Source organism: Nematostella vectensis, chromosome 4 (genome assembly GCF_932526225.1).
Source record: "Nematostella vectensis chromosome 4, jaNemVect1.1, whole genome shotgun sequence".
In the NCBI taxonomy this organism is placed as follows: Eukaryota; Metazoa; Cnidaria; class Anthozoa; order Actiniaria; family Edwardsiidae; genus Nematostella; species Nematostella vectensis.
Window position 1 is genome coordinate 3,006,558 of NC_064037.1, and position 16,986 is coordinate 3,023,543.

At 42.3% G+C, this 16,986-nt stretch overlaps 2 protein-coding genes across 3 annotated transcripts; one reads left to right on the top strand and one right to left on the bottom strand.

Annotated features, from left to right (window-relative positions):
- Window positions 1-1,060: 1,060 nt before the first annotated feature.
- LOC5506667 lies at window positions 1,061-7,431 on the bottom strand. 2 transcript variants are annotated; one of them, XR_007307588.1, is made up of 3 exons: window positions 5,875-6,877; window positions 4,709-5,217; window positions 1,061-3,843 (listed from the first exon to the last, which is right to left on the bottom strand). XR_007307588.1 is itself a non-coding variant. In XM_032375124.1 (3 exons), exons 2-3 carry the CDS (start codon window positions 6,861-6,863, stop codon window positions 4,848-4,850), a joined length of 1,359 nt encoding a protein of 452 aa, XP_032231015.1. In that variant the 5' UTR covers window positions 6,864-6,877; window positions 7,113-7,431; the 3' UTR covers window positions 3,878-4,847. The 2 variants fall into 2 exon arrangements, 1 of the variants encoding a protein (XP_032231015.1); XM_032375124.1 differs by lacking the exon at window positions 1,061-3,843 and adding an exon at window positions 7,113-7,431 and having other exon boundaries at window positions 3,878-5,217.
- On the top strand, window positions 3,357-13,038 carry LOC116614273 (glutamate receptor ionotropic, NMDA 1). The gene is made up of 6 exons (XM_032375122.2): window positions 3,357-3,866; window positions 9,309-9,937; window positions 10,032-10,763; window positions 10,989-11,304; window positions 11,773-11,936; window positions 12,122-13,038. The coding sequence occupies exons 1-6, from the start codon at window positions 3,357-3,359 to the stop codon at window positions 12,657-12,659; spliced, it is 2,889 nt and encodes a 962-aa protein (XP_032231013.1). The 3' UTR covers window positions 12,660-13,038.
- Window positions 13,039-16,986: the final 3,948 nt, after the last annotated feature.

Genomic DNA, 16,986 nt, shown 5'->3' on the forward strand with positions numbered 1-16,986 from the left:
TATATCGCCGCAAGGATGGGCGATCAAGGGAAGCAAGAAAACCGTCCGCTTCACGGCAGACCAGAAGGCCTTCTTGGATGAGATGTTCGACCGGGGACAGGAGACCGGCCACAAGATGGATCCCGGCACCGTCTCTCAGAAGATGCGGTACGCTAGAGGAGTGACAGGGGAACGCCGATTCATAATCAGCGAGTTCCTTACACCAGGCCAAGTACAGGCGTTCTTTTCCCGGAAATCAGCAAAAAGTAAAATGTCCGAGGGAACGGCACAGGATGCGGAGGCAGTAGAGGCTGCGGAGGAGGAAACCGCCTACTTCCGTACGAGAGCTGCCATCCTAGATGAGTGCCAACTAAGTCACCCGATAGAAGCGAACGGCATCGACCTGTGCCACTTATACTCCAGGTCCAGGCTCACCTCTCTTTCAGTGGCCACCCTTTCCACTATCTGCAAAGAGCTGGAGCTTCAACTGCCCGGAGCAACCCGACGCAAAGCTCCTTTTGTAGCCGCGCTCGTGGATGTTATTCAAAGTTGTAGTTGTGCAAAATAAATTCACGATTCCTCGGGGCGACTATAATTTTTCCATACTTACATAAATTAAATTTCTGAATCGATAATGTGTCCCAACAGCCTGTTGTGACGACCAGAGTAAGTTTTACAATAACTTCAATACTTTCTTTTACTAAAAAAAGAACAGCTTACGGTGAAACGGAGAGGCCACAATATCGCAAATGTTAGCGTTCCTTATAATTTGTAAGAATTTAACACAGACGACTCAAGAGTTTAACAAATCAACCAGTAGCGCTTGTAAATTGAATAAAAACATACATATCCCCCATTTTCTTCTTTTAACCGTTGCTTTAATTAGTAATTAGCAGAATAATCTTATCGCAGTTTTGGTGAGCTATTTTATGCTTGTCGCTTTGTTTGTCACGCTATCTTTAATTACGCATGCATGGCAGCAAACAAACAGTATCACGCGAGCCTAAAAATCGCAGATAAGTGCTATAAAAAGCTATGAAACTATAACCCTTAATATTAAGTTTTGCCTAAAGTATATTCCTTTTTAATTGAGCTTTCTTTTTTTTCCTGGTGTTTTGGAGGCGGTGTTTGAATGCGGGAAACCCGATACAGTAGAAGGCATTTGTTTATAATTAGGGTCAAATGGGGGTTATATTTCGGCTTGTAAAAAAGTCAGATTTTATTTGCCCCTAAATTTTATTCCACATATCGAAAGCCAAAATGATGCTCTTTTCGATGAATGCAATCATTTTTGCCAAATCCACATCTCATCGGCGATATTTCACGATTATTTTAAGGCTTTTCAAAGTCATCTAAAAACATAAAATAAAATAAAATCACCTAAAATAATAAGGTGCTGACAGAACAGCTTATCTTTCAGCCTGGGAGTTCTTTATTATCTATGCTTTAGGTTTATTCAAGCGGCAGTTGTTTTATCGCGCTTTGCGATTTGATTTTAAGGCTTTTTGTGACAACCCAAAAATTGTCTCAAATCCGGGTGCGGGAGACGAAAAATTACTTTTTGGCTTCTATCGCCAAAAATATTTATCCAAATTGCTTTAAACTTTCACAGGATACTGAGGTCACCCATACCTATTACCAGTTTAATTTTGAGATAGGGCGCCGAAAGTTCATTTTTCCGAGAAATCTTGACGGACTGAGACGGCTGGTCTTAAATACCACGAAGCCAGCTGTAAAAGATCTCACTTATTTTGCATAAATATATTTTTCGTCGATTATCGCAAAAATAACCCTAAATAAAGTGCAAGGTGATTTTTCAATTCTCCTTCGCAACACTAAGGTGCGTCGTATGGCGACGGGTTCTCGGCATATTCGTTCCAGTCCTTTCAGTCGCCTTGGATGAGCGTCAATTCAATCACCCGCGCGCTGTGTCGCTTGTATCAGTCATCTCTAAGCACGTCCCGCTCGTTTTAATTTTTCAAGTTTGAGAAATGGAAATGATATCCTGCTGGTTTAAATAATACTTCTGTATAATAAAGCTGCTTCTGTTGAGTAGACTGGGATTTTCGGATTAAATGGAACCATAAGTATACTCGTTGTATTGAGGGTACTGCGTATTTCTAGTAAGTTGACGTAATGCCCCGTGCAAACTGCGCAAGCACCGTTCAGCACTGCTAGCGAATTCTTGCTCGATTGACCATAAGACAAAGGGAATTGTCACAAAGTCCATTTCCCATTTTGACATTTCCTTTGTCCTATAGTCAGCAATGCTGCCAGGTGCTGGCGCAGTTTGCACGGGGCTTAACGCTAGTGGTAGGTGAGTCAAACGTAAGCCGCATTATAACTTTCTAGGTGAATTAAAATACAAGAGATGATAAGAATATGGCATTACCTTACTTTACAGGTTATCGGATTGATATTATGAATATAGCATTACCTTACTTTACAGGTTATCGGATTGATATTATGAATATAGCATTACCTTACTTTACAGGTTATCGGATTGATATTATGAATATAGCATTATGTTACTTCACAGGTTATCGGATTGATATTATGAAGATGGCATTATGTTACTTCACAGGTTATCGGATTGATATTAGGCGGGGGCTGCATTGTCAGCTGTTTTTGAAAATAAAATGGCACCTCACCTATCCTCTTCGCGCTCAGTTGCGCATAAGGTCTTACTACTTTTCTTACCTTTGGTTCTATCGTGAGCTATTACTCTTGCCTTCTCCAGATTTCCATCCCGCCCCTTTTCTCTCTCTTCCCACCGACTGCCTCCAAGTTGTCCTGGGTCCTCCTAGTTTCCTTTTACCGTCGGGTTTCCATGAAAAATGACACCAATGTATTAAATTGCATCTATAAAATTAATTTGAGTTTTTTTTATATGATCTTCGGTACATCTGGATTCTGATAAATATTTTTTATTACCCTAATAGTGCTACGGGTAAACGATTATAAGACTTTAATGTTAAGTTCTATGATGATGTAAATTAATCTAAAATCAAATACAGCAAAACGATTGTTGATTCTAAATAAGTTTTTTTATAAGGAAATTGATCGATCGAAAGATAAGAACGAAACAGAAACGAAAACTGATAATTGTTTTTCGAACATGAATTCATTTTATATCATTCAGATATTCCATTTTTAATCAGCTGTTTTCTTATTGACAGTCTCAAACTGTCTCATTTGCCAGTATGATCTAAATTGCCTAAATATAGCTTTCAATATTCGTAAGGGTATAACTAAATACTACCGGCCTGATAAGAAAATCACGAGACACCGAGGTATCCGCCAAAGTTCAATAATTTGGTTGGCTTTTTGACGCAATCAGTGAAAAGAAAATGCCGTGCTGAAGTGGATTTCACTTGATGCATTTCAAGTTGGCTGGTAGTGTAACTAAAACATGTAATAATAATAATACGGTTGACACTTTGAAGGCTGGAGATATGGGTTTGAGGAAAAGCTTTCGATTTCATCTAATTGATTCTCACTTATGGCAAGTGGCCATGGTATTTTCCGGTGTCGTCCTTCATGTTTCAAATTCATCTTCGCTTAAGGTTGGCTTGTTGCTTGACAAATCAGCGCCCGCTGAGCTTGAAACTGAGTTTGTCTCAATTTTGAATTTTGTAAATGGAAACAGCTCCCTTCATCCAAGTGTTGTACTGGAGGCTGTAGTCTTTAGATGGGATCCACGACAGCCCCCTGGGATTTGCTTTTCGAGGCTTCGTAGTGAATTTCTGGAGAAAAATATGAGTGCAATAGTGTCCTTGCTCGCTGAAGAGAAAGACCGTCAACTTCTGGTCTCGTTGGTCGAGGACTACACGGTTCCCGTTCTTGGACTAGCGAATGTTGAACCTGTTTTACCAAAGACAAAAAAGGTAACGTTGTCTTATGTTATTTATATTTATTCTTTTTTATCGTGCACGATTGTCTTCGGAAAATATGCTTTTATGACATTTATCTAAATAGAAATAAACTATTTATACGAAAAATAAAAAATGATTCTTTTTACAAATCAAATCAGCGAAGATTTTTTCTATTTGCGGTTACCCGCTCTTATGTTGTAAGTTTGTTTGTTTAGTCGATACAATCTGTTTTCGTAACATAATTCAACATTACCTAGTACTTGTTATCGCTAAAGTAAGCAGAGACTAAGGTGCACACCAAACAACAAAGAACGGTTAAGCGATATTAAAAAAAAATAAACTGATAATAACTGATTACATGTTACACATTTATTTGCTAAACAAGTAAGGGCCCGTCACTCTGTGACGATCATAAATGTACCAAAATATTACATACATTCACACATCATGTTGGAAAAAAACTTTGTTTTTTATCCATCTTTTTTATGTCTGTGTATCTGTGGTTTGGTGAAAAACTCGTTTTGCTGTCCTATATCCTTTCTCGAAACCTCGTAGAAAATCCACGGCTGATTACTCTTCAATGTTTTAACAGTGATATGAGATCTTTCAAGCATTTCTGTCTTTTCTGTCAAACTGTACGCGGATCGGTGCAGGTGCGTGGCGGTGTGAGAAAACAGGCGTTTTGCAAGCCAATTCGATGTTTTTATGTAGATAAAAGGATCAAAATGAACCAATCACAGAGCAGCTCGGGATTACCCTCCCTAAACTTGCGAATACGTAAACATATAACAAAGGTTCTACCAGCAAGTCGTGTTTCTACAAGCTGAAAACAACTCGGTCCGCGCTGAGGTTACCTCTTAAAGAAATCCAATATTTCAGGACTGTTTTATCTGCAATTTAAGTTTTACCTGCAATTAAAAGATAGTTTTAGCTCATTTGTTCTGTCAACTGAGCAAATATGTTAAAATCATGTGGAAAGTCTATCAATGAATTTCATTTCAGACGTTCGTATCTTTGAGTCAAGTGCTTTGCTATCTCCTCTGATAGCACCTTCCACTTCTTGCCATGTTTTGCTTCGTCGACTGTATCTGGATGGTACACGAGGACTGCCCGCCGCAGAAGGCTTTTCAGTTGCTCGTGTCCAATTTCAATCTCTTCAGTCTCCCACTTATCCATATCTTCTGGCTTCTTCCAGGCTCTGGCTTTTGGGGGGTATTTCGTGTAGACGAATTTGAGTAGCCCGAGATCTGTCCCATTTTCGTGTTCATCTAGTTCTGCAAGCTCTTCTTTAAGCTCCTCCAAAACAGGCTTTTTGCTGTCAAGATATTCTTTTTCTTCTCTTTGACGAACCTCGTCTTGATATCTTCAATGCGATAAGAAATGGAAAATGGTAGGGATGAGCCTTAAGGCTGATTCAGACAACACAATGTAGTCGTATGCAACTTGCCCGCGACCCCTCTACAGCTAGAGTGTAAATCAGCCTACGACTCCGCAACGATGCTCATCTTAGAAAGTCGTAGAGTGTAAATCAGCCTACGACTCCGCAACGATGCTCATCTTAGAAAGTCGTAGTGTGTAATTCGGGGCTAAAGCATTTCGTAGGTAGGTCGCATACAACTAAATCGTGCTGTCGAAATCAACCTTAAGGCATGGGGTAATTTTTGGCTAAAAGCTTTTTCCTTATATTGCTTTTAGAAAATGGTCTCTTTCTCTCTGCAGAAATGTCCTGGCAACCCCTAACCCACCCCCAATCCTCAACGAGTAGGTCCCAATCTTCCAATTTCTTTCTAAACCCCTTATTAATTATTTTTAACCTTGAGTTTTTTCAGTTTTATTTCAATCATTCTATTATCCTTAATTAACTGCTCTACCAATCAAATCTTGGAAAGGAAAGAAAGGAAAAGAAGCGGGGCCAACTTTATCCAGAATTACAGCCATAGGCTGATTTACATTACACGGGGTCTTATTCGGATAAATCATGTCTCATTTTACCTTCTTCCCTTTCTTCCTAAAGACTCACCTTTTAAGCGTTGTAACACAACAAACAAACCAAGCTTCAGTTGCAAATGTGCGAGGCTTGAGCGAGTCGGCCAACTGAAGCGCTCGCATGAAATACGTCTTTGCTTTGGATTCTTGCTTGATGATCTGATCGTAGACATAACCCAGTCTGCTGAGTGCGATCGCTTCCTGCTCGAGATCCAACTCGCGCGCGAAAATGGTGGCTTGTTTAAACCAATCTATCACATCCCAGATCAAATCCATGTTTAACTCCTCCTCCTCTTTGACGGCAATCTCCAGTAGCTGATTCCCGTGCTCTCGCGCTTGCATGGACTCTGCTGTGGTTCTTAAGTAAATGATATCTTGTTCTAAGACTGCGATTTCTTGGTTTCGGTCGATATCAGAGGAGTTGTGCTGTAATCGTTTGGCTTCCTCGAGGTGGAAATAGCAATCTTTCATGCGTGATAAGCATATTTTATAATCGCCGGATTGCAGCTCCATTGCTCCATCATGAAATATAAATTTCGCTTGCTTTAGCTGAAACTCGACAGCTATCTGTGGTATAGTTAGATCTTGGCCAAGGAATTGTAGTGTCTGCAACCTTTCTTCGTAAGATTTCAAGTCGTCGGTCCAAGCAATGGACTCCTCAAGACATTCAGCGAGCGATGACAGAATATGAGAGCGCCAGTTAAAGTCTTTGCAGGTCTCACCAGCCCTGAACGCCCCATTGAAGTACCTTATAGACTGTTGGTAGTGATGGGCGATTGCTTTGTTTTCCTTGTTTAGCTTCCCTAACGAGATCTGGGCCAATTTAAAGTTGGTAATAGCGATGTTTTTAAAAGCAGAAGCAAGCTCTGAGTCGGAGCGAGCGAGTTGGTTAGCTTGATTATAGCTTTTCAGAGCGTCTAACAGCCTAGCTTCTTGTAAGATTGGTGCAAGACCCTCGACTCCTGCCTTTTTAAAGAAGTCGTTTCCTTTTTCTCGCGCACTCAAGGACGTAGATGTTGACATGATTGTTCCTTTTTCTTTAAAAAACGAAACAAAATTATTTTGGTTATTTACATAGAATTGACTTCCGGGTTTTCCAGGAAAATACTAAATAGTCTGTAAGATGCTTATATATGAAAATGTATTTCTAACTTCCGGGTTTTCCAAGAAATAATATTTCTGCACGGTAGTGTGTTATGGAATAATGAAGAAAAAATGGAATATATACGCTGATATATCAAAGAATAATTAGATATCTTTGAAATGGCTCACCTTAGACAAACCGGAAATACCGTTTATGCTCTCTTTTCTACAACGTCAAGTTTTAATACTCGTTCTGGGCTTATTTTCAGCAATATCATATATATGTTTCCATGGTGATTCCAATAATATATATGTTTACGCTTCAAAAATCTCTGGGTGAGGCCCGTACGGGTCAGTTGTTTATTCCAGTTAAAAACCATAGGGTACCCACGTCGAAAATATCTGGAAACTGTCGTTTAGCTGAACTAAGAAAGATCAGTCAAGACAAAAATGAGTAAAAAATCTGTTAAAAAGACAGGGGCGGCAGAGAGATCCCATAAGTGGTGGGGGGGGGGGGGGAGAAAGTCGGGGAGAGGGGTGGGTAGTGGTTCCAGGGGAAGGGGTGGTTGGTATCAGGGGGAGGGGGGTGGTTGTTTCAAGGGGAGGGGTGGGTGGTGGTTCCAAATCCTATTTATAAGAACGCTGGGATTTTAAACTTTTCAAACAAATTTGTTGTCGGTTGCATATATACCACTTGAAACCCGTTGGTTTAAAAAAAACGTTAATATATAAAAAAACATCTGCTCAGAAAAGTGGGGGGGACTGGCGTCCCCGCTGCCCCTCCCCTTCCGCCGCCCCTGAAAGAGCCTGGGGAGGTTTTGTGTACCACAGGTTACCCACATTTAGCCAATTTCATTTAGCCATGTATAATATTATGTGTAGAATGTCCTCAAATTTCTGCATCATTTTCCGCTTCGTCAACATTCGCAAACATCTTATAGTGTAGTAAAGCTGCAATTATTAGACAATACTGACTCTAAATTGGACGAGACATTATCAACAGATCCCTCTTGCTTATTAGCCATCCTATTCTCTTGGTGATTTGATTATTAGTCATCTTATTCTCTTGGTAGGTTGCTTATTAGCCATCTTATTCTCTTGGTAGGTTGCCTATTAGTCATCTTATTCTCTTGGCAGGTTGCTTATTAGCCATCTTATTCTCTTGGTAGGTTGCTTATTAGTCATCTTATTCTCTTGGTAGGTTGCTTATTAGCCATCTTATTCTCTTGGTAGGTTGCTTATTAGCCATCTTATTCTCTTGGCAGGTTGATTATTAGCCATCTTATTCTCTTGGTAGGTTGCTTATTAGTCATCTTATTCTCTTGGTAGGTTGCTTATTAGCCATCTTATTCTCTTGGTAGGTTGCCTATTAGTCATCTTATTCTCTTGGCAGGTTGCTTATTAGTCATCTTATTCTCTTGGTAGGTTGCTTATTAGTCATCTCATTCTCTTGGCAGGTTGCTTATTAGCCATCTTATTCTCTTGGTAGGTTGCTTATTAGCCATCTTATTCTCTTGGCAGGTTGCTTATTAGCCATCTTATTCTCTTGGCAGGTTGCTTATTAGCCATCTTATTCTCTTGGCAGGTTGCTTATTAGCCATCTTATTCTCTTGGCAGGTTGATTATTAGCCATCTTATTCTCTTGGCAGGTTGCTTATTAGCCATCTTATTCTCTTGGCAGGTTGATTATTAGCCATCTTATTCTCTTGGCAGGTTGATTATTAGCCATCTTATTCTCTTGGCAGGTTGCTTATTAGTCATCTTATTCTCTTGGCAGGTTGCTTATTAGTCATCTTATTCTCTTGGCAGGTTGCTTATTAGCCATCTTATTCTCTTGGCAGGTTGATTATTAGTCATCTTATCCTCTTGGCAGGTTGCTTATTAGTCATCTTATTCTCTTGGCAGGTTGCTTATTAGCCATCTTATTCTCTTGGCAGGTTGCTTATTAGCCATCTTATTCTCTTGGCAGGTTGCTTATTAGCCATCTTATTCTCTTGGCAGGTTGCTTATTAGCCATCTTATTCTCTTGGCAGGTTGCTTATTAGCCATCTTATTCTCTTGGCAGGTTGATTATTATTCATCTTATTCTCTTGGTAGGTTGCTTATTAGCCATCTTATTCTCTTGGCAGGTTGCTTATTAGCCATCTTATTCTCTTGGCAGGTTGCTTATTAGCCATCTTATTCTCTTGGCAGGTTGCTTATTAGCCATCTTATTCTCTTGGCAGGTTGCTTATTAGTCATCTTATTCTCTTGGCAGGTTGCTTATTAGCCATCTTATTCTCTTGGCAGGTTGCTTATTAGTCATCTTATTCTCTTGGCAGGTTGCTTATTAGCCATCTTATTCTCTTGGCAGGTTGCTTATTAGCCATCTTATTCTCTTGGCAGGTTGGTGGCAATCTTCAACTGTCCCTGCTGCCTTCTGAAGCCCTCTACGCCACTGTCATCCGGGACCTTTTGCTCGAATACGAAGAAAGTCATTTTTCCTGCTTCACCACAAAACAGGCCAAACAGGATCCATTCTGGTTTTACCTGTTTCAGCACGTGACTGATTCAAAAGCGAACAGCAGCGCCGGCTTCCCTCGGTGTATACTTCTGGAGGAGGGGCGAATGATTGAACAGATTTACGAAGCGATTCTAGCTATCCGTGCAAATGGCGTCAAAATACTTATTGTTCACGTCTTTCCTCAGAACAGTGAAAGCATGCTCAATATTACACAGAGACTGAGTTTGCATAATTTCAACGATGATTTCACATGGATATTTACAGAGTCGGCTATGATCACCGACCCTGGCGGACTTCCGAATCGAGCAATCGGGATTTCTAGAGCATTCCGAAAAAATGCACATAATCAGATGGAGGATCCGCTGGTCACTCTGCGCCGTGATGTGATGGTCGACGCTACGCAAGTGCTTATAAATGCCCTAAGCTCTTCCTTAAGGGGGGTTCCTCGAGAACGGCTGATCTCTTGGTGTGAGGAGGGTATGCCCGCGGGCTCAAGAATGGAACTCTACAGGTGAGATGATGCATGCTGTTTTTATGCTTTATCGATAGAGAAACGCTACCCTCATTGTTTTGGATGTTGACAATAACTATAAGTTTTTATGCAGGAAGATGACTAGCGTTAACCTCAAGGGAAGAACAGGTCCTCTGGAGTTCTCATCGACTGGTGCTCGACTGGTTTATCAATTCGCCATCGCACAAGTCACAGAGTTGCAAGCAGGTGTCAAGCACTGGGAGAAGAAAGGCGTCGCACACGCTCACTCAACGACTATACTCCAGCCACGAGTCTTCGAAGCTTTTCTAAAACAAGATCTTCCCCATCCTAGACGTTTGCGGATCGTTACCATTGAGCATCATCCGTTTACAATGCTACGGTCTCCTGATTTTAGTAATAAGATGGGGACTAAGTGTTCTTCCGAGAATAGTGTGCTATGTCTGAGGTATTCCAAAAATAAACCGAGCGGGCAAGGCCTAAATGAATCTCACTTTGAGGAATTCCAAGAAGTTATGTGTTGTTATGGCGTAATGATAGATCTTTTGCTACTTATCCAAAAACAGAGTGGCTTTACTTTTGAATTGTACCTCGTTCGAGATGGTAGATATGGATCTTACGACCCGGAGTTGCGGGAGATGAATGGCATGATAGGCGATGTTGCGCGCGGTACTGCAGACATGGCACTTGCAACTATCACCATAACCCAGGAGCGACTTCGGTATGTAGACTTCACGACGCCATACGCCGGCAACTCGCTCACATTCCTTGTCAAGAAACAGCGAAAGTCGACGAAGAGTCCATTTCCTGAGTGGATTCAAGATACTCGACTCATGAAACCATTCAGGTAATTGTGCATCGTTTCAAACAAAGCGCTTGCCTGAGAGATTAAAGGTTGTTTCTCACTAGAACCAAGAGCTAACGTAGATATTTATGAAAATAGATCAAACAAGGTGCTGCGTTCTCTTGCACTCAATTCCTGCTCCAATCGCTCGCAACATTTCATCGGCGATATTATCACAAAACTTGTACGTTTTTCCATGATAACTTCTATCCTCGTTTATGATTACAGCGTTGATCTATGGCTTACGTGCGTCGCTACGTTCCTCTTTGTCGCCTTCACTGTCTGGCTAATAGAGAAGCTTACGAAATACAAGAAGATCCGATCAGGACTCTTTCTTCCCTTCGAGTACTTGGCGTATGTCTATGGCAACATTTTCCACGTTCCCTTGACGCACATCCAAGCCAAGACCCATGCGGTTCCGGTCATCATGGTGGTGACGAACTTTGGTGCTCTCGTCCTCGTCAGCTCATACACCGCCAACCTGCTCGTCTCATTAATTGTTGTTGATGACGTGACTGTTGTTAAAGGCTTAGATGACAATAAGGTAGGGATGTCGTCTTCGGTACGAAAGGTGCTTTTGTCTACCTGTGTAGGTTGACGTCGGTCTGGTTAAGGCATGTCTATTCAATGTCGTGATATGGTCATTTTGATAAAAACAAGACAAGAGCATATGCATCAGGAAATCAAAGTTGTTATCGTAGTAATGGACCAGGAAGAAGCTAGGTCTGCGAATTATGCTCGACTAGATTTTTCAAGATGGAAGAGGCTTTTTACTCCTTCTCTATTCGGAGATTTAAAAAAATATAAAACTGCTCGTTGATTTGCGACTTCTCTTCTCCTAGATTTTTAACCCGAAATGTTGAAAACACAAAAATACGACTTCACCTTGATGGCACCAAATAGTATGCAAGCATCTCCTCCGCCGAGGTAGAGGATCAGGGAAACTACAAGATTAGAATGAAGACCCAAGTAGAGACGCCTTTGTTTACCTAATGTTTGTGTTCATTTTTAGCTAATAAACCCACCTGATGATTTCAAGTTTGCAACGATCCGCGACACAAGTAGCGAGGATTTTTTCAAGAACAGCCCCAACCGGCGCCTTCGCGACATTTACGAGAGCATGAAGGACGAGTCGGTGGGGAACTTCTCCGAGGGTGTGGCACGTGTGCGATCCGGGTGAGTAAGCCTGAGGGTCTCTCTTTCCTGTAACTTGCCTGTTTCGTGATAACATTCGAAGTCACGTATTCTGCTTAAGGAGACAGCAGATGCAATTCTCACATCAGCCTGTTGCCAAGGAAAGGGGGTATTGACATCTATTCATCACAGGCCTGTGATTCTAATGTTTCCGTTCTGCTTCACAGGGATCTCACTGCGTTTATCGCCGAGTCTGACGGTCTGCTCTACGATATTACCGATGATCCTGACTGCAGTCTCAAACGGGACGGCAAACCACTGGACCTCGCTGGACTCGCACTGGCCCTTATGAAAAACTCTGCATGGACCAGCGAGATCTCCTCCGCTATTCACAAGATCAACGCCAAAGACCTCATCGCCAAAATCGTGCGGCGCTGGGTGGTTGTTGGTTGTCAAAAGGGCGGGAACCCTGTGGTCGCGTATAGAATGAGCCTGGCTGAGTTCGGCGGGTTTGTGTTTAACACCGCTTTATGTGCGTTGGGTTGCTTCTTCATCATGGCCATCGAGATTGTTTTCTACAGACGCATCACGAAGACGCGACAGAGGTTTCAGATCCCAAAGTCTGAGTCTGCCGCTACAATAATGACTTCCATGTCGGTAGAAAATATTTTAAGACATAATTTGGAAAGCACCCTTGCTAGAGAGTTGCATCAAAGAACTAATGGTGTGCAAGTGGATTCAATATTAGAGGATAATGAACCCTAATAAGCTACGCGAATACCGCCCCCACCCTCTCACCAAGCCATTATCTATAACCCGAGGTCAAAGCTGCGAGCCACTACTACCAAGGGTAGAAAAGACTTTTTGAATCCACGCCACCGGTAGAGTGGCGCTAGGATAGAAAAAACCTACCCAGGGTAAGCGTACCCAGGGTAAACTGTTAAAATGTAAAAATCTTCGCTCATTTTTACTTTTCGCCCACCACCACAGTCACGACTTTTCGCGCCTTTTCACACACTTTACAAATTACGTAAACTTCGTAAACGCAGAAGTTCAGGAGTTTGAGGAGTTTTTTATATTAAATACAGAGCTCTAGGTGGCATCGAAATGAGCGATACAAAACATAAAGAAGATTTTGAGGGCACGGTTACTACTGCTTATAACACCTTAAAATAGGAGGACAGTGATAATAACCAAAAAAAATCAATAGTTGCAGGCCCGTATCCAAGAGTTTTCTTGGGAGGGGGGGGGGGGGGGGGTGCGGAATCCAAAAAGTGGACCTAACTTTTCCGGGGGGGGAGTTCTCTGATAAAAATCCGATCACCCCCGAAAGAACAAAGAGGAATTTTTTTATGCCTTTGCAGTATCTCCACGGGACGTTTATTGTCAGATTTGGCTACATACCAGAGTGATCTAGCTTATGCTTTATAGTTTTGTCTACAAATAGCCCGTCTATTGAGAACCGAAAGTGGACCTTCGGCCGTCCGCACCCCCCTCAACCCCCCCACCCCTCCTGGGTACAGGCCTGAGTTGATAAACCAATTGGCTTTGCTTTTGCTTGTTGTTGTAGCTTAGGGATTTATAAATAGTTTGTCTTTATTATCCTCTGGAAAAAAGCTCACACAAAGCAGCTGATGTGTTTACAATGATTTGTTTAGAACCTGTCAATCAAGCGGTATTGAACGGTCTTGGTTAGGGAAAAAATTATATGAATTTTATGACGTTAAAAAAAATTGCGGAAGTACAGTTTTTTGTTAAAAAACCCATTGAAAACATTTGAAGGACATCCTTAATTGCCGCTCAATACGTAGTGTTTCGTCTACATTAACAGTTGAGCAAAACGATTTTAGGGTCAGTAAACCCTTTTATTTTATGCGAAAAAAAGATCGGAGAGAATCGTGATCGGTGTTAGAAAGCACAATGCGTAAATACTCGTCAATGGGAATTTTACCTTTGGAGAACGCACATGACAACGACTTGGCGACCCAAGCAAGACTGAGAAATCGCTTCATAAACGGATTTCGAAGTTCTTTTCAAGCGTCAGCTCAACAAAATCAAAATACTCGACATTTTCGTCGGTCATCTTTGAAGGCAAAAAGGAAGAAAAATCCGCGAAAACAAGTCCTTTTTCCAAACTCTATTTGGGGATATCTTCCAAGTTGGGACGAAACTCCCAGTGCTATCAAAATGTTGAGTTCTCGACAAGTCACCGGGACATGAAGGGCCGCCGCGGGGCCATCTGCGAGGAGGGCGAGCGCATGATCATGTTAGAAAAGCATGGAGTCACCTTGCGAAAAGCCCGCAAGATTCTTGTCTCTATTTATCTCCTGGAGGAAGAATATTTCGATTGGCTCTGCAAACAGGATTATCTGGATTTAATTTTCGCAACTTGAGACAAACCCGGACTTTCATAAAAAAAAAACAAAAAAAAACACAATCTCAATGAAGCTTAGAAGTAAGAACAGACAATACCGTTTGACTTCAAATCAATATTTTCTGTTATGCAACGCGTTTTTGGCTGCTTTGAAGAATAGACGATATATACGAGAAATGAATGGATGCATTAATAGTTTCCGTTTTGCGTTAGTCAGGTATAGATCGATCCTGGGCGCATCCGCCAGTTTTAGGCTTTTAAGTATGGGCAAGAACACAAATGCTGCACTTTAATCAGTCGCCTCGAAGACTGGCCCTTATGGGTCTAATCGAACGCCTCAAAGACTGGCCGTTATGGGTCTAATCGAACGCTTCAAAGACTGGCCTTATGGGTCTAATCGAACGCCTCGAAGACTGGCCCTTATGTGTTTAATCGATCGTCTCAAAGACTCGCCCTTATGGGTCTAATCGAACGCTTCAAAGACTGGCCCTTATGGGTCTAATCGAACGCTTCAAAGACTGGCCCTTATGGGTCTAATCGATCGCCTCGAAGACTGACCCTTATGGGTCTGATGGATCGCCTCGAAGACTGAGCTAATGCGTCTTATGGATCGCTTCAAAGACTGGCTCTTATGAGTCTAATCGATCGCCTCGAAGACTGACCCTTATGGGTCTGATGGATCGCCTCGAAGACTGAGCTAATGTGTCTTATGGATCGCTTCAAAGACGGGCTCTTATGAGTCAAATAGATCGTCTTAAAGACTGGCCCCTGTGGGTCAAATCGATCGCCTCAAAGACTAGCCCCCAATGGGTCTAATCGAATGCCTCGACAACTGATTACCCTTATGGGTCTAATCAAACGCCTCAAAGACTGGAGCTTCTGGGTCTAAATGATCGCCTCAAAGACTGGCCCTTATGGGTCTATTCGAACGCCTCAAAGACTCCAATGGGTCTAAACGAACGCCTCGAAGACTTGTTCTTATGGGTCTAATCGATCGTCTCAAAGACTGACTCTTATGGGTCTAATCGAATCCCTCGAAGACTGACCTTTATCGAATGCCTCAAAGACTGGCCCTTATGGGTCTAATCGAATCCCTCAAAGACTGGCCCTTTTGGGTCTAATCGAACCTATCAAAGACTGGCCCTTATGGGTCTAATCGAACCCTTCAAAGACTAGCCCCTATGGGTCTAATCGAATCCCTCAAAGACTGGCCCTTATGGGTCTAATCGAACCCTTCAAAGACTAGCCCCTATGGGACCCTACCGTTTTCAGGCGCACGTAGTCAGGGTAGGACAAGGTAATAGTTCTCGTAGGTACCGACCTTTTTTATCTGATGGCAGGTAAATCATTTTTTCTGGTATGTTTCATGCCCGATAGGGTCACCCGAATTTTTTTCTCTCGGATGTCGCTCTGACTTTTTGCTAAGGATTCCTTGTTCGATTTTTTTAGGGATTTTGGTTAGCTCGATTAGTTTTCCCTTTTCTTTGGAAAGGTGGGGAATTTTTCCTCCTATAGTGAGGTAAAAGGGTGATTCTTGTATTCAAATAAACACGTGCGATATAAACCGTCTCTTCGGTCTTCTTGGTCGAGAGATTGCAAAATGGATGTCAATTTTAAAATGGCCGCGGGTAAAAGTAACCAAGATCGTTTGGCTATGTAGATCAAATTTATTAATAATTTTTACCAAAGTGTGCTATGATCAATTAAACAGATTGTTTTATTTGTTTGGTGACCGATTAAATGTAATGAGGTGCAAGTAACAGTTACTAATGGGGGGGGGGGGGGGGGGGGGGCGGTGAAATAGCCTGCTGCTAGCCGGCTTTCATTCGGGACAAGAGACCATGATGTCATGGTCTCTTGTCCGGGGTTTTTCGGAAATGTATCGTTTCCGAATATTGGGAATTCTGTGGCGCTCGCGAAAACCGAGGTGCGCTGGGGCGAGGGTGAGAAAAGCAGCCCCCTCGCCTGAATCAGCGAAAAGTCCTGCAATGTTGCATACTTTCTAGCGCACGAATCGGCTTGAACCGCACCGTGAGAATCGAGCAAGAGCAAAAAAATTTTCAAACTATACCCTTGTTCCGTATTAGAGTGTGCTTTTATAAATTCTGCGGAATTACCATTACAGGTCTCCGGATTTGCCGTCGAATTCAAGCATTTTAGCATAAGCTCGGGTTATTATGATCTAAACCGTCAAAGTCTCGGTAACTTTGATTGATCGAATTGGCTAGAATTTGGCAGCAAACGCTAATTTGAGGTGTGAGTTCAGCCAGGCGTGAAGTGGGTTGAGATTGAAAAAAAAGGGGGGGGGGGGGTATTGCCGGCTCTCATTTTTTCGAGATCCACATGATTCCCAATATTCGAAAACAAAACATTTCCGAATAACCGCCGGCTAGTGGTGAAATGGTTAGAGGTGTAAACACGGTGTAGGCGCATACCAAGGAATTTCTGCGGAGGAGGACAAGCTTTAGGGAGGCCTAGCCTGCTCTCATTCGGAAATGTTTTCGAATATTGGGAATTCTGTGGCGCGCGTGAAGGCCGAGGTCCGCTGGGGCGCGAAAACAAAACATTTCCGAATATCCCCGAATGAGGCGGCTAGCAGGCGGGAGGAGGAGGGCAGGCTTTAGGGCGGCCACCCCCTGTGTGCGCGCCAGCAGTCGGAATGACTTTTCGGGACTGCGGGAAGTACTTCTGTTTTGATCATTTTAAGGAACCTCAATC

Coding starts and splice junctions, on each gene's coding strand:
- LOC116614273 (XM_032375122.2), top strand. CDS start 3,357: ATGCATTTCAAGTTGGCTGGTAGTGTAACTAAAACATGTAATAATAAT. Junction 10,764..10,988: donor CGACTCATGAAACCATTCAG/GTAATTGTGCAT, acceptor TTATGATTACAG/CGTTGATCTATGGCTTACGT. Junction 11,305..11,772: donor AAGGCTTAGATGACAATAAG/GTAGGGATGTCG, acceptor GTTCATTTTTAG/CTAATAAACCCACCTGATGA.
- LOC5506667 (XM_032375124.1), bottom strand. CDS start 6,863: ATGTCAACATCTACGTCCTTGAGTGCGCGAGAAAAAGGAAACGACTTC. Junction 5,218..5,874: donor TGTGTTACAACGCTTAAAAG/GTGAGTCTTTAG, acceptor ATCGCATTGAAG/ATATCAAGACGAGGTTCGTC.